Below are 13,477 nucleotides of genomic sequence, written 5' to 3' on the forward strand. Positions count from 1 at the left end.
TCTTTCCTCCCACAATGCTTCTTGACATCCTCCAGAGACGAGGCCTGGACTTTTTCAGGATTGTGATCTTTTTTTCAGGTTTGAGGCAAAACAGGGCTACGAAACAAAGCATGTCCGCCGATGTCAGCTGCAGGGCTGCGGTGAAGAAATGAATATGCCGGCCACACGACAGATCCGTAACCGAGTGACCTCATCACCCTGGACTGAAAAACAAGGGAAACTGTGAGTGCCGAGGTCAGATCCACCTGTCAGTCCTCAGACTCGTGGGAAAACACATTTATACTAAGAGGAAAGCTTACGTTGCCTCAGAAATGTAATGAAGTTACAATATGCGTAGAGAAACATCTAAATCCTGAACAATAACTGGATACGTTTTGCATGATAAGTACTCGGCCCACACTTAAATATCATGCAACAGCTTCTTTTCAGGTGCCGTCGAAAGTTTAACATCACCGCCACCGCCAACCACCAATACAAACATTAATCACTTCATATGTTTAGTAATGCACTAACTGATGAATATTTTCTCCCTTAAAAGTCCATCATTAGTTTGATCACATTTTCACAGTTTCAGTGCATTTATCAGCCTCTAATGCTCAGTTTCATCACTAAGGTTGAAAAGGGATTTATGTTTGCAACAGGTTTGTTGAATGAAAGAGTCAAAGTTCACTTTTGAATTTGGACACTTGTTCTTTTTGAGGAGTTAAACTGTCGTGTCTGAGGTCGATTTCTTTCACAACTTTCAAGTCAACATGTTCAAGAATTTCCTATTTGAACATTTCCATTTCAATAGCAACCAGGCAACTGCCTCTGATGAGAGAGTTTGTGTGATACAATCAAAAGCACCAGAAACGGCTAATAAGCTTTGGTGATGCGTTGCGTTCGATGTTATTATGACCTCATGTGTGTTTTGCATTTTCCTCTGTCTAACGTGTAAATCACAAACGGCCTCCACGATTAAAAGAGCGCATCACTGCAGTGAGCAAATTCAGGACCTCCATAAAGGGCCACTGGCTGTCAAAACGAGCAATTATTCACATGAAAAGTTCTCCGTATTACTTTCAACTATCCCCCTCCCTTAAAGCCCGACCATGTGTAATAGCGTCAGCGGAAGTTCTATGAACTCAAAAGTGATGGCGTGATTTGAAAGGCGATGACGGAAACATTCTGTGGCGCTCGGAGCGCCTCGACTCCGAGCGCCGGCGAGACGCCTGGCCTGGTTTGCGAGGCCATCTTCCTGCCACCTGCGAGCCGAACGCTCGGGAGAGTCGGGGAAGCGTTTCACAGCTCGCTGTTCCTCCTCCTCCTCAGACTCGGAGCCGGAGCCTTTGATGCGTGCAGCTGCCTGTCACACCCAGGGGAAAACCACTTGGACAGAAATAAAGTTGAATCTCCATAGCTGAGTTTGGCGGCGGCAGAGCTGTTATTCGTCTGTTGTATATATATATATATATATATATATATATATATATGTATATATTTATGGTTCTTGTTTCACGTTTTGTTTACAAGTTTGCCAACTGGTGCAATTCTGCCCCTGCGAACATTATTGTAGTGAACTGATGCCATTAACACGTGTCATTGTACAGCAACCAAAAATCCAGCTGGGACAACATCTGCTATCAAAACAGATGTTTCCATCTGTTTCTAACAGTGTGAGCGCTTTGTCTCATTCCATCAGAGGCTGGGACACAAATCCTACATTAAATCAGTGCACTAGGATTACGGCACTAAAACCCAATGGCCCTACAGTGAGAAATGAAACTACAATAATTCCACATCTATCGAAAGGTTTGACCATTAACAGAGCATTACTTTAGGTGCACATTCGATTTGTGCTCAAACGCCACAAAAGCCACAGAGCTTGCTGTGTTGCAAAGAAGAAAGCAACAAAGAGCTAGAGAGGGATTTTCACACCCATCATAAGATGTTTGCAGACATGAACTCGAAAAGGAAAATGTCTGGAGAATTGGGTCAGGACGTTTACCCGAGTTTGCCGTTCACATATGAAAAAGCAGCAGGACACCGTTCAAGTTTGATGCATTCACAACAGCAGAGAACATTTTTCCGGAACGTTGAGGCGAGGGGGTGGCGCCTGGGTAGAGCGGCCACTCGCTCGCCATGAATCTTCTGCAGATTCTCCGGCTGTATTCTCACGTGGGTTTCACTCAGTTTTACTTGGGGGGGCTGGCAGGAAAAGTTCCCCAACATTTGCGGACATCCGCGTTCTCACATGCAGCCCCCGTCTAGGAAAGTTGGGGAACATGTGCGGACGTCTGAAGGCCGCTGCACCGTCTCACTTCCTTGCAGCTGACAAATCACAGTGGGATGTGTGAACGTCGCATTGTTTTTTTAAAAGTCACAGACACCGTCGGACGCTGCCTCCTCTCATCCCTATGTCGGAAATCACTTGATACCTACGGAGCTGGTTTTCTGGTCAGGCATTCACCACGCATATATTTATGGCTACGGTCATGCCTATGGCATAAATCACGTCCCTCCGCTTCCGGCCTCTGCCTGCTTTCGTACGGAGCAGGGCGGTGTCGAGCCGGAGCCGCGTGTTCACCAGGCAGCTGGCACCACAGTGGACAAACAGAGGCCTGTCAGAGAGAAGGCACGGAGGCCGGGGAGGAAAAAACACACGAATCCCGACTCCGGCTTTAGGCCTCAAGTTGTTTTAGAAGGAGACGGGGTCTTGCTTCAAGCCCCTCCTTTCATTGTCCTCACACCCGGAGCCCTTCGCTGCAGCTCCTTCATGTCCACCACGGAAAAAACAAACCTCAGCAGTCCCGAACATCGCGCCCCGAGGTAAACAATCCATCGCAGGAAACACGACAGCTCGTGGATCCTGTCGGCGCCGCAGCTTCTTCATCACTCCTCCGCTGTCGAGCGGCGGGGGTTTTCACATCGCCGCTACATCACGTTGCGCTCTGCTCACCGTCAATCACCTCGCGCCCGCAGGAAGAGCTGGAGGTCCCCTGCAGGAAGTGCTCGCTCGGGAAAAAAAAAACCTCACGAACGTTACTGTAACATCTGGCTCTCTCTGCTGGGATGATTTATTTCCAGCTACTGGAGGTTGGACGTGAAAGCCCTGGGTTTGTAAATTACATGTAGATTCACCAAATGGCCGAGGGGAGAAGAGAAGATGTAGACAGCAGTATATCAGCTTCCTCCGCCTCGGCGTCTTCTCCCTCCCTCCCCAGTTGTTTCTGGGATTTTATTTTTTGCAGGGGACAATTTCTCCTTGACCCCGCAGGCCTCTTCATTTCAAAGCACTCCTCCACAATGGGATCTCTCATTGCACATGGGAGTATTTACCAACGCAACGCAGATGAGAAAGCCCTCCCCCTCCCCTCGTCTCCGCCACCCGCCCCCCATTTCTGTCTTTCTGTTTCCCGCTCTCAGTCTGGATTGATTTAACTGTGCCGTTTCAACCGTCTCTGCAGCAGCAGATGTCGGCCCATGCTGAAACTGAACTCGGAGCCGGGCCCTGCTCAACTGGGCTCCGGGCTACTTCACATGCTTGACTCATTGTTTGGCCCGGGGGGGCAGGCAAACGGCACAGGTGGCGGACGATCGCTGTTGCGCCGTCTGCGCCGCTCGGAGCCGGCGTGGGTCGTGAAGTTATTTGCAAATACTTTTTTTTTTTATCTCACCAGATCGGCTCACCCGTGAGGAAATGTACGACTTGGCTTGTGAAAACAGTTGTATCGCGCCTGCCGTGGCGCTGGAAGAGCTCTCCACGGCCTGAGAAAATAGCCCCTCAAGATGTCATCAGGCTTATCTCACTGTGGACTCGAAGGCTTCAAATTTTGACTGCTAAGATTTATGGGCTAATACTGAGCTAATGCTTGGCTTCCATAGACATCCCCACTCAACTTCTGGCACATTTTTACTGTGTGATGATAACTCTTCCATTACAAACTTTGGTCATTGAGTTTGAAAGATGGGGGGATTTATCAGGCAGGTACGGTCTAACAGAAGGCTATTGGTCGCATTGTGGGAAACGTAGGAGGGATACAGTTTTTTTAGGGTTTTTTTAAGGAGCATAAATTCATTCCAGACATCTTCAGGAAATGGGCTGCAACTGTCTCATTCCTAGAATCAGGCCACTCTGGAACCAGAGACAACGTCAGAAGCGTCTTACCTGGGCTGTGGAGAAAAAGAACTGGGCCGTTGCTCAGAGGTCCAACGTCCTCTCTTTTCAGATGAAAGTAAATTTCACATTTCATTTGGTCCAGGAGTCTGGAGAAAAGAGATGATAAAATACGAAAAAGAGAGGAGATATATGTGAGGAAGGAACACAATCCATGAAATTAAAATGAAACACAGGGTTAGGCCACGTAGATAAAACCGTCTATAAAAATAGTCACAAAAAAAGACAAATAAATAGATAAAAAAAGTTCAATTAAAAAAAACAGACTGAAATGGTTTGTCTTGCTTTCGAAAATATGAACATCCTCTGCTGACTACAGGTCTGCAGGAAGGCTGTTCCAGAGACCTGGACCATAGTAATAAAAAAGATGCGTCATCTTGGGCTTTTGCTCTGACTTTGAGTTTAATCGACGCCCACCCCCTGTAGACCTGGGGGTTCTGGAGAGTTCATAGGATAAAAGCATGTCTGATAACCAGCAAGGACCAAGACCATTAAGAGCTTTGGAAACCAATAACAGGAATTTAAAATCAATTCTGTTGCAGACAAGGTTGCCAGTGCAGAGACTTTTAAATTGGCGCAGTGTGGACTCTGCAGATGAGTTTTGAAGCAGTTGTGGCAGAAAGTTGACCCTGAAGGTAATAAGAGCATGGAGTAGCGTCCTTGTACTGGTTTGTTCTTCGGAAGATTAAATAGAACCCACTCTCAGTTATGTTATTAATGTGGGACTTGACGCTGAACTCTGAGTCAACAGTGGGTTTTTCACTTGCTGACAGCGCTCGCCCTGCCACGTTCTCTATCCAGCACCAATGACCAAGAATTTTTGTTTGGTCAAGATTGAGCTGTAGAAAATCATCTGCCATCCTTAACTCGATATTTAAACTACAGTTAAGAAGGGAATCGATAGGCCATGGGTCATCAGGAGAAACAGCATTGTAAAGCTGCACGTCATCAGCATAGCTGTGGAGATTCATGCAGCGCTTCCTGGCGAAGACTTTTCCAAATGGCAGCATTTAAAGGTTAAAAAAAAGTGCAGGACCCAAAATTGAACCTTGAGGAACACCACAATTGATTGTATAGCTTTAAGATGCAGATTTTACCATGCTTACAAAAAGAAGATAATCTTTTTCCACTAAATGGAAGAATATGTTAGCCTCATCCCCAAAGAATTCCTGCCTGATTCATTTGATATATTTAGAATCTTTGAGATCTCTGCTGGTGTTTGAGCAAAGTACGTCACTGAAAACACATTGCTATAAATCAGTGAGTCAGTTACTCCCCTGACCTGATATATATTAACAAACAATCAACAGTTAAACAATCAACATGCCATAACTCATCGTGAGGTTTTATGTTCATTGGTTGCCACTCCCTCCTCATTCTGCCTTTTACAGCACCCTCCAGAAATGACACTAACGTCTTCAGGGAGACAAAGAGAGAGAGGCAAAGAGAAAACAGCGCCTTCTTCCAGATCTTCAGAACACGACTATAATCAAAAGCAGAGAGACAGCAAACTTTGAAATGTCCCCATTCGCATTCATCTGCTCTGGCATGTTTACAGATGATAAAGGCCTTAACGCAAGAAACATGTCAGAAAGATCCCAGAGAGAATAACAAGTTTCAGCCTTTACGGGGCAAAACCATAATCACGTTGCACAACGACAGATCTTCATGAGATAATATCACCACTCCTCAGAGGAAATGCGATATCGAAACAACTCAGACGCAGAGTTTCAATGGTCTTACTGTCTCACTGAGTCTTTTGACAATCAAAGTGGTCTTATTTCCACCTCGCATACATCACATTCCTGCCGGGACACAAAGGGAGTGCAGCGATGCTTTGATTAGCCACACAGGACAACACAGGGGTCAACACACCAGAACAAGCCTCCCAGTTTCACCTCCGTGCCTTCAGCCGCTCCTCCATACAGCCCCCTTATTAATACCCCTTCCGGGCATCTCCCAAATCCCATCAGTCTGTTTGTCCGGATCTCGCTCCGCGGCTTTTCCGGTTCCTTAGAAAAGAAGGAATTGAGAGAGAGAGGGCCGGAGTCACTCTCCCAGAGCGTGAATCCAGGATTAGAGTTAAAAGAGCAAATACCGTGGAGCGTTCCGAGGGAGGCAGTCGTGAGGGGAAAGACTCCAAACAATAGAAATTAATTAGAAATCCCTCAGTGGAGCATTGCTCTGCTGATTAAGGATTGGAGGATTACTGGATAAGCATATGAAATAGATTTTTGTGGACGGCGGAAGCCCCCTTCACTGTCACTTCTCTCCATATGTGAAAGCGCGGATTCAAACTTTACTCAGCAAAAGGTTTTTGGGAGATTTTAAAACACATGTTGGCTCGGTGCCCTCTGGCATTTTCAAAGTTAACAGAGCTGAATGCTTAAGTTTTATGGAGTCCCATTCAAAAGAGCCCCTCGTATGGTCCCATTTCCCGATTTTGGAAGTCGTTTCTTTCAACTTCAGTGTGCGCTCACATGCTTTTAAGTCAGAAAGTGGAAACAACATGGAGGCCACAAAGAAGATGTGGTTTTGTCCCAGAGTTGTTTTCTGCGCTGTCGGAAGAACGACCTCCGAATGTGGGAAATGGGACAAGTCGAGGAGAAAATGTGAATGTGACATCAACCAGTTATCCTCTCTTTTTCTGTTGAGTTTGGAAAAATAGTGTTTCTTCCGCTCTGTCTGACAGTATCATAAAAATCCAATGCACAAGTAGTGATGTGACGGAAAATGATCCGCGGCAAGTTTTCAAAAGTGAATTATCAAGCAAAACTTTCAGGCATTCACAGTTTTACTCATTTCAGTTGTAATGATGTGCTGCCTTGTATATCACGTTTAATCAAATATCTTTGGAAGCGTGTCACTTTATTCTCTAGGAGCTTGTGACATTGTGCATTTCCCAACATTTTATTGACTAAATGATCACGCGATTGTTGGACGGCTAAATCAATAATGAATATACAGTATATGTTAACGGCTGCACTATTTATGGATCAGCTTGATCCGGGTCGAGCATCATTTTATACACGTTTCACCATGAACCCTCCCTGTCATCAATGGGGATGTTGGGTTATGCACGAGAATTTAAAATACTTTTGTTTAAATGATGTCACTTGAGTCATTTGGGGTTGAAGACTGCAAGTTTAAAAAAAGGAAAAAATAAAATCCGAGGGTGTGGACTGTCGCCTGCTCCTCGCCTCTGCTGCAGGCGAACAGCTTGAGGCTCCATTAGCCTCGATTAACAGAACACACCCAGATCTCCGACCCGACTGAGTGTGGTCCCTTTGCATTGTGGGTAATGTACAGTCTTCCAGACAAGGAAGAAGAGTGAGTGGAACGGAAAAATAAGGAGACAATATCTCTGGTTCTGCTGCATTGATTTTGATCCTCATTCTTCTTTTTCAGATGATGTCAGATGATGTCAGAGGAGTGCAATGCCAAATGTGTGGAGTACTCTTTAATGGATACAGGTCAGTCTACTGTAGTAAAACTGACATCAGCAAATCATGTTGACAGATGTTTCTCTATTCTATTCTAGTTTATTTGACATGGTTTCCTTCACTGCTTTACCAGGATCGTATTCTTTATCCTACACAACTCTAAGTCAAAGCTGATTCGCGAATAAAATTCGATGTTTTTCGTGGTGATAATCAGTCATTGTGAGTTTAAATTGACCAAAAATATGGGACATGATAAAAGGAAGGGGGAGAAAAAAAGATCGGGGGCTTTTGTCCAAGTAGGATAAGTGTTCAAAGGCTCCGTCTGTGACTGGATGAAAGAAGAGGAGCCGGAGAGTCGCCTGAGGGTCAAAAGATCAGAGAGGAAACAGCAAAGGAAGAGGCAGACACTCAAGGCCAAGGTCTCTTTCTCTCTCCCTCTCTCTCTCTCTCTCTCTCTCTCACACACACACACACACACACACTCAGACAAACAGGTGTTGTTGTCGTCGTCGTCCTTCCCTCCAGGCAGACAGACTATGTGGTTTGAAGGTGTATAATTTTAGAGCCACGGTCAAGAGAAATGAGCAGCATCCGTCACGAGTGATGAGAGGGGAGAGGACGGAAACAAGCGCCATGAATGATAACTCATCGGTGAAGGCTCAGTTTGGGTGGAGGCCAAATTAACCATCAGGTGATTACAAATGAGCAAAACATTTAATCCAAATTTGGCAAATCCCTCAGGGATGTGGGAACCATTTAAACTAAATGTTGGTAAAAACAGCAGCTGATTTTCCTTTCAGAAGAGTTCAACAAAAAATATTTTGATTTTAGGTTTGTGCACCAAAAAAGTCTGTTGTTCAAGCAAACACCCAAACAAAAAGAAAGTCTCGGCTATTCCGGTTATGGTCTGCTCCGATGGCACACATACTGTAATTGTGATACTCAACTTTCAAGGTATGGTATAGACGTGAAGTGACCAATATACTAGTAAGTATCAATAGAACGGCAGGTTTGCATTGGGGCAATATGTCTAGTAAATATAACCGAGAGTTATTCGAATTAGTTCGCGGACACACCTTCTGCACGTGGGCGTTTTTTGCAGAGTGCACCTTGAAACGGGAGGAAACATCCCCGACACACACACACACACACACACACTCACTCACTCACACACACACACACACACACTCCACGCCCACTGACTCTGAGCAGAGGCGGGGGGTGAGTCCAGTCCACTCTCCGAACACACGTTCCCACACTCCTCCGGGGCGCAGGACGCACGGAGGACGCACGGAGGACGCACGTTCACAAGACGCCGAGAGGTCGAACGAACTCAGCGCAGCGACGTTCAATTACCTCGGGCTTTAGAGGCAGTCAAAAGTGTAAAGAGCTTTCCTTCCGTCTTCCTGTTCTGCGCCTTGCACCTCGGGTAGCGCGGGATCGTTCTTCCCTCCAGCGAGCCATGACGCGCGGACATCACGGGAGCGTGTGCGCAACGCTTTGGATTCATATTGTGAGGATTGGTGTCGGAACGAACGAGGACGCTGCGTAAAAGGAAAAACCTAAACTCCCCCAAGTGTGACCAGTGAAGTTTGTTTCAATCCCCCCCAGAGTAAGAATGGGGCCGTCATCCATCCTGCTTCTCCTGGCTTTTTTGGGTAAGAAACTGTTCCATGTTTTGAGTTTGAGTTATTGTTGATATGGTGATGAAAACGATGATGTTCAATGTTGCGGAACGAGTTTGGAAATGTGTAGGAGTCATTGGAAACATGTTTTGCTCCACGTGTGCTTGGAAAAAAAACAAAATGCTCATAGTAAAGAACCTTTGTTGCACAAAATGTAACTGTAACATAAAAAAAAGAAGAAGGGGATCATCCAAATGACATTACATTCACACGTTAAGAACTTCCAGGGAATTTAAAATCTTTTCCACTAAGAAGAATATTTCTCAGGTGTGAGAACCTGACATGCCTCGGCACACCTGTTTACCATCCTGTCTGTGTGTTATGTGACCAACAAGACTAATAATGTTAATATTTCGTGTTGTTTCAACGCATATCTCTCAAAGCCAGTGTGATGTGTATATACGTTTGAAAGCCATAGATAGGAAGCAATAAAAACGTGTCCTGGGGCAACTGGGCAGATGAAAGCACTGGGGGAGTAAAGAGCCACTTAAAAACACCCAGTCCTGATGAAAACCCCCGTCTGAGCAGCAGAGGATTATGGGACTGCGAGTTGACCCAATCCATCTGCTGCCAGCGACGGAGGGAAAGAAGGCAACACTTGGCTGCAACTTCAAATGACCGGGTTGAGATAAAAAAAAAAACACGACATCTTGGAGCCCACTTACCCCTTAAAGTGTGTTTAAGTGATTCTAACGTTCAATTAAGTGGTGTGTTATTGCAGCCTGTCACAGCGGCGATGACAATGCTCTGTCAGCAGCACAGATATGCGTGTGCACTGTAAATGTGGTGAGGGAGAAACCCTCATCAGGCCTTGAAGTGAGTGAAACGACAATAACTAAAAAAAAAAAAAAGGAAGTTTAAAAAGGAATTTAAAAAATCGACACCCAACGGACTCGGATCAGCAGCTGCTTGTGCTTCACCTTGTCACTGATGCAGGTCTTCTTCTGGGCCTCGACTCGAGTCTGCACGTTTTATCACATCTGTTTCTGTTCAGCAATTTCAAAATGCATGACATTGATCAAACTGTTTCGAGTAACAGCCCGTGCTACAACTATTCATGTCCATCTACAGTAGGTGATGAAGGTATGAACGAGTTTCGTTGAGTCATCGCAGCACAAAAAAATTGCCGACAAAACGCCAAACTGTTGCAACAGAATTTGTAAAAACACTTAATAGAAAAGGTTTACAGCCCTTTTAATTCCATTATGAAAAAAATAACATAACTTGGCTTTCTTCCAAACAACTTGATTGACAACATTTTTAACAATGTTCACTGAGATTTGCTTTTGAAGAAGCTTTGGTTTTGTAGGACATAACAGCTAAATAGCAAAAACTTTAATATCAAAGTTAACAGTAACGCTGGAAATAAGATCATAGCAAAGTACCTTTCCCTAGAAATTATATTACTATGATAAAAGTTCACAAATACAGGAAGTTATTTTTGAAACATTACATTAAAATGTACCCTATAGCTTTATATACTCCGAGTTAATTTGTTTATTTATTTGCAATTTTTATCTAGATACATAATACAAATATAATATAGAGTTTATTCAACATTACAAACATACCTTCATACGTATGTGTGTACATAAGGATTGCGCAAGTTCAGATTTAAAATCTTGTGAAGGCGTCTCAAGCAAAAAGAGATTAAACAAACTCCAACACACTCCAGTGCCAATATAAGACGGTATATGACGATAATATTATATATATCAAAGTAGAAACCGTGTAAAATACGAGTTGGACAAATGCCGTCAAACTGCAGCAACTGAAGGAAAGTTCAAACGCACCCGCAGAGGAAAGACGGACGGTGCTAATTGCTGTGCGGCCCAGCGGGTCCCTCTGTGTTCGCAGTGTTTCACTGGTGATTCACTCGAATTCTTCTTCACGCAGCTGAAAATAGAAACACCACAATGTGGTTGAATACTCCATTAATCTTGAAGTGGTGAATACATATTGAAGCGAGGACACTTGGAACCAAAACAGTCACACCTCAAGGTCAATTGAGGGACCTTTGATCACATCACGTGATCTTCGTCGGTTCAACGGAGTTCACCAGTTGCCGTGGCGATGCAGATGCTCAACTTTCCATTCATTTCCCAGGACAAATTGCCTCAAAAGTTGAGATTTCAAACCAAATGTTCACCCCTTGGCAATAAAAACTTGCTTGAAAGCTCCAGCACCTTTATTGAATGGACTTTGCGGTGAGACTGGATGGACCCTGTTTGTGTGCGTAACAACTCTCGACACCGTGTCAAAGTGATGTTTCAGAGTTTCCGAGGATCTTAAGAGTCTAATTCATGCTACGAGGGTCCACACTGAACCCTGTCCATTCTAATGTGGATATATTTTAAAGTCAAAATTTCTGAAGTGCTGATCTAAAAAGTAATCTGCCGTTCAGTGGATCCGTTTTGGGAACGATGACGTGTCCTCTTACTTCGCCCACTGTTGCCTTGTCTTACGGCTGTACGCCAGAAACTACAACAACAATGGCGGCTGTATACCGGTTTCCTCTGCGTTTGGTTTGCACTGCCGGGTCTAATTACAAGTTTACAGCTAAATTTAGCATTACTGCACCACATTAACAGCATTCAAAGGCGTCTGCTGGCCCAAATATTACAACTTACTGTTACACTGGAATTTCCCAGCTTGGGATAAATTAAGTAGCTATCTATCTACATTACTGATGTTGGAGAAATCAAGGTGACCAAACGGAGGGTGACCAAAAATGTTACTACCGCCAAAATGAAATAAGAACATCACAATGTTCTTCATGTACCGCTGATGTAGACTTTATCGCCACCTACTGGCCCGTCGTGTTTAAGAGGCAGACATCTTTCCTTTTTTTCCACAGAGGTGTGAAACTATTATCGTTGGACAGATGGACATGGATGTTTTTTAGATTACATTTACATTGCCAGAGGATGATTCCTACTGACTTTGGGGAAATGACTCCACCTCTAGTGCCACCTGCCTCGTTTAGTCCGTACTTTTGGACTTTTCAGTTTGGTTTCGAACCAAGAAAGCAGATGTGGCAGGTGCCCACGTACCAACGGACCCAGAATACTGTCCGACCAAAAGAGGCTGTATCGGCACGATGGTTAATACTTCACCATGGCTTCGTTTCGTTTGCAATGTGAAAAAAAACACTGTTTTGGATGGTTCCAACTTTTGGAACAATCACAGGAAGTTGAGGTAGAGGTAAAAAACAAAAAATAGCCGCGGTAGCACGTGGGGAGAGGAGGAGGAGGAGGAGAAAGATTCAGTTGTTGGAAAAAAAAGCAAAACTTACAAGTTCATTTCTAAAGAGGGTGAGAGGGAGAGAAATGTGAAACAAAAACTAACCATCATCATCTGACAAAAATAGCACAATATTTCCCTCTGAGATCCGGTACGGTAGACATCCAATGTCTCCAAAATAAAGCCACCTTTACAACAGCACCACTGTACTTTTATTTCCCACCTCTGAATTTATTTCCTTTGAATTTAAAGTCCTTAAACGTGTCATGTTATTTTGTCAACCCCCCCCCCCCCCCCCCCCCCCCCCCCCCCCCCCCCCCCCCCCCATTTCTAGTCCCGGCATTGGTCACTGCCAAAGTCTGTGAGTTAGCACAAAGAGCAGTCCTTTGTCTGGCCTCCGCTCCGCCACTCTCTCTTCCCATAAACGACGTGGAGTCTCTCTCTCCGCTTGTCCGGGGTCCCGGCGCTGTTACCTCACCGGTGGGATGGGGCCAACTGGAAATGTTCTCTGCGGTCTGGGGCTCTGGGAGTGTTGTGGGCGCTTTGATTTAGACGGAGAGCAGCAGTTTGTGAAAGCAGCCGCGTCGAGGGACCAGAGGCGGTTCGAGTCCAGCTTTTCTGATTATTGCCCTAATGAGGGAGGTTTAGTTTTTCGTTTTAATAAAGCTATTGTGGGAGAGAGAGTATAACTCCTACTACTCACACATTCGACACTCGTCAGACGCGAAGAGAAAGAGACGTGTGGCGCTTCCTGTTCAAAAGTGATCTTACAAACTTAACCCCCTTTTTAATCATTTCCCCATTCGTTCCGCCCCCAAAAGCCTGTTCTCCATTTTGAGCGGCTTCGCGTTTGGCTTTGATCTCATGAAAAGGTCTTTGGTAAAAGGATTTGTAACTGTGTTTAAAATCGCTCTAAATAAAGATCGCGTTTCATTATAATGTCTCACCGA

At 44.8% G+C, this 13,477-nt stretch overlaps 1 protein-coding gene and 1 long non-coding RNA gene across 2 annotated transcripts in view; one reads left to right on the forward strand and one right to left on the reverse strand.

Moving 5' to 3' along the window:
• The window catches only part of LOC118311410, a 17,067-nt gene continuing 3,590 nt past the window's right edge, over positions 1-13,477 (reverse strand). Inside the window, exons 2-3 of the long non-coding RNA XR_004793980.1 lie at positions 4,148-4,245; positions 1-203 (exon numbers count right to left, since the gene is read on the reverse strand). This is a non-coding gene — a long non-coding RNA (uncharacterized LOC118311410). The remainder of the gene's footprint in view (positions 204-4,147; positions 4,246-13,477) is intronic.
• LOC118311409 (protein APCDD1-like) overlaps positions 8,808-13,477 on the forward strand; it is a 19,713-nt gene continuing 15,043 nt past the window's right edge. Inside the window, exon 1 of the mRNA XM_035635259.2 lies at positions 8,808-9,257. Within this exon, the coding sequence (XP_035491152.1) occupies positions 9,218-9,257 (40 nt within the window). The 5' untranslated portion in view covers positions 8,808-9,217. The remainder of the gene's footprint in view (positions 9,258-13,477) is intronic.

This window comes from Scophthalmus maximus, chromosome 5 (assembly GCF_022379125.1).
Source record: "Scophthalmus maximus strain ysfricsl-2021 chromosome 5, ASM2237912v1, whole genome shotgun sequence".
NCBI classification, from domain to species: domain Eukaryota; kingdom Metazoa; phylum Chordata; class Actinopteri; order Pleuronectiformes; family Scophthalmidae; genus Scophthalmus; species Scophthalmus maximus.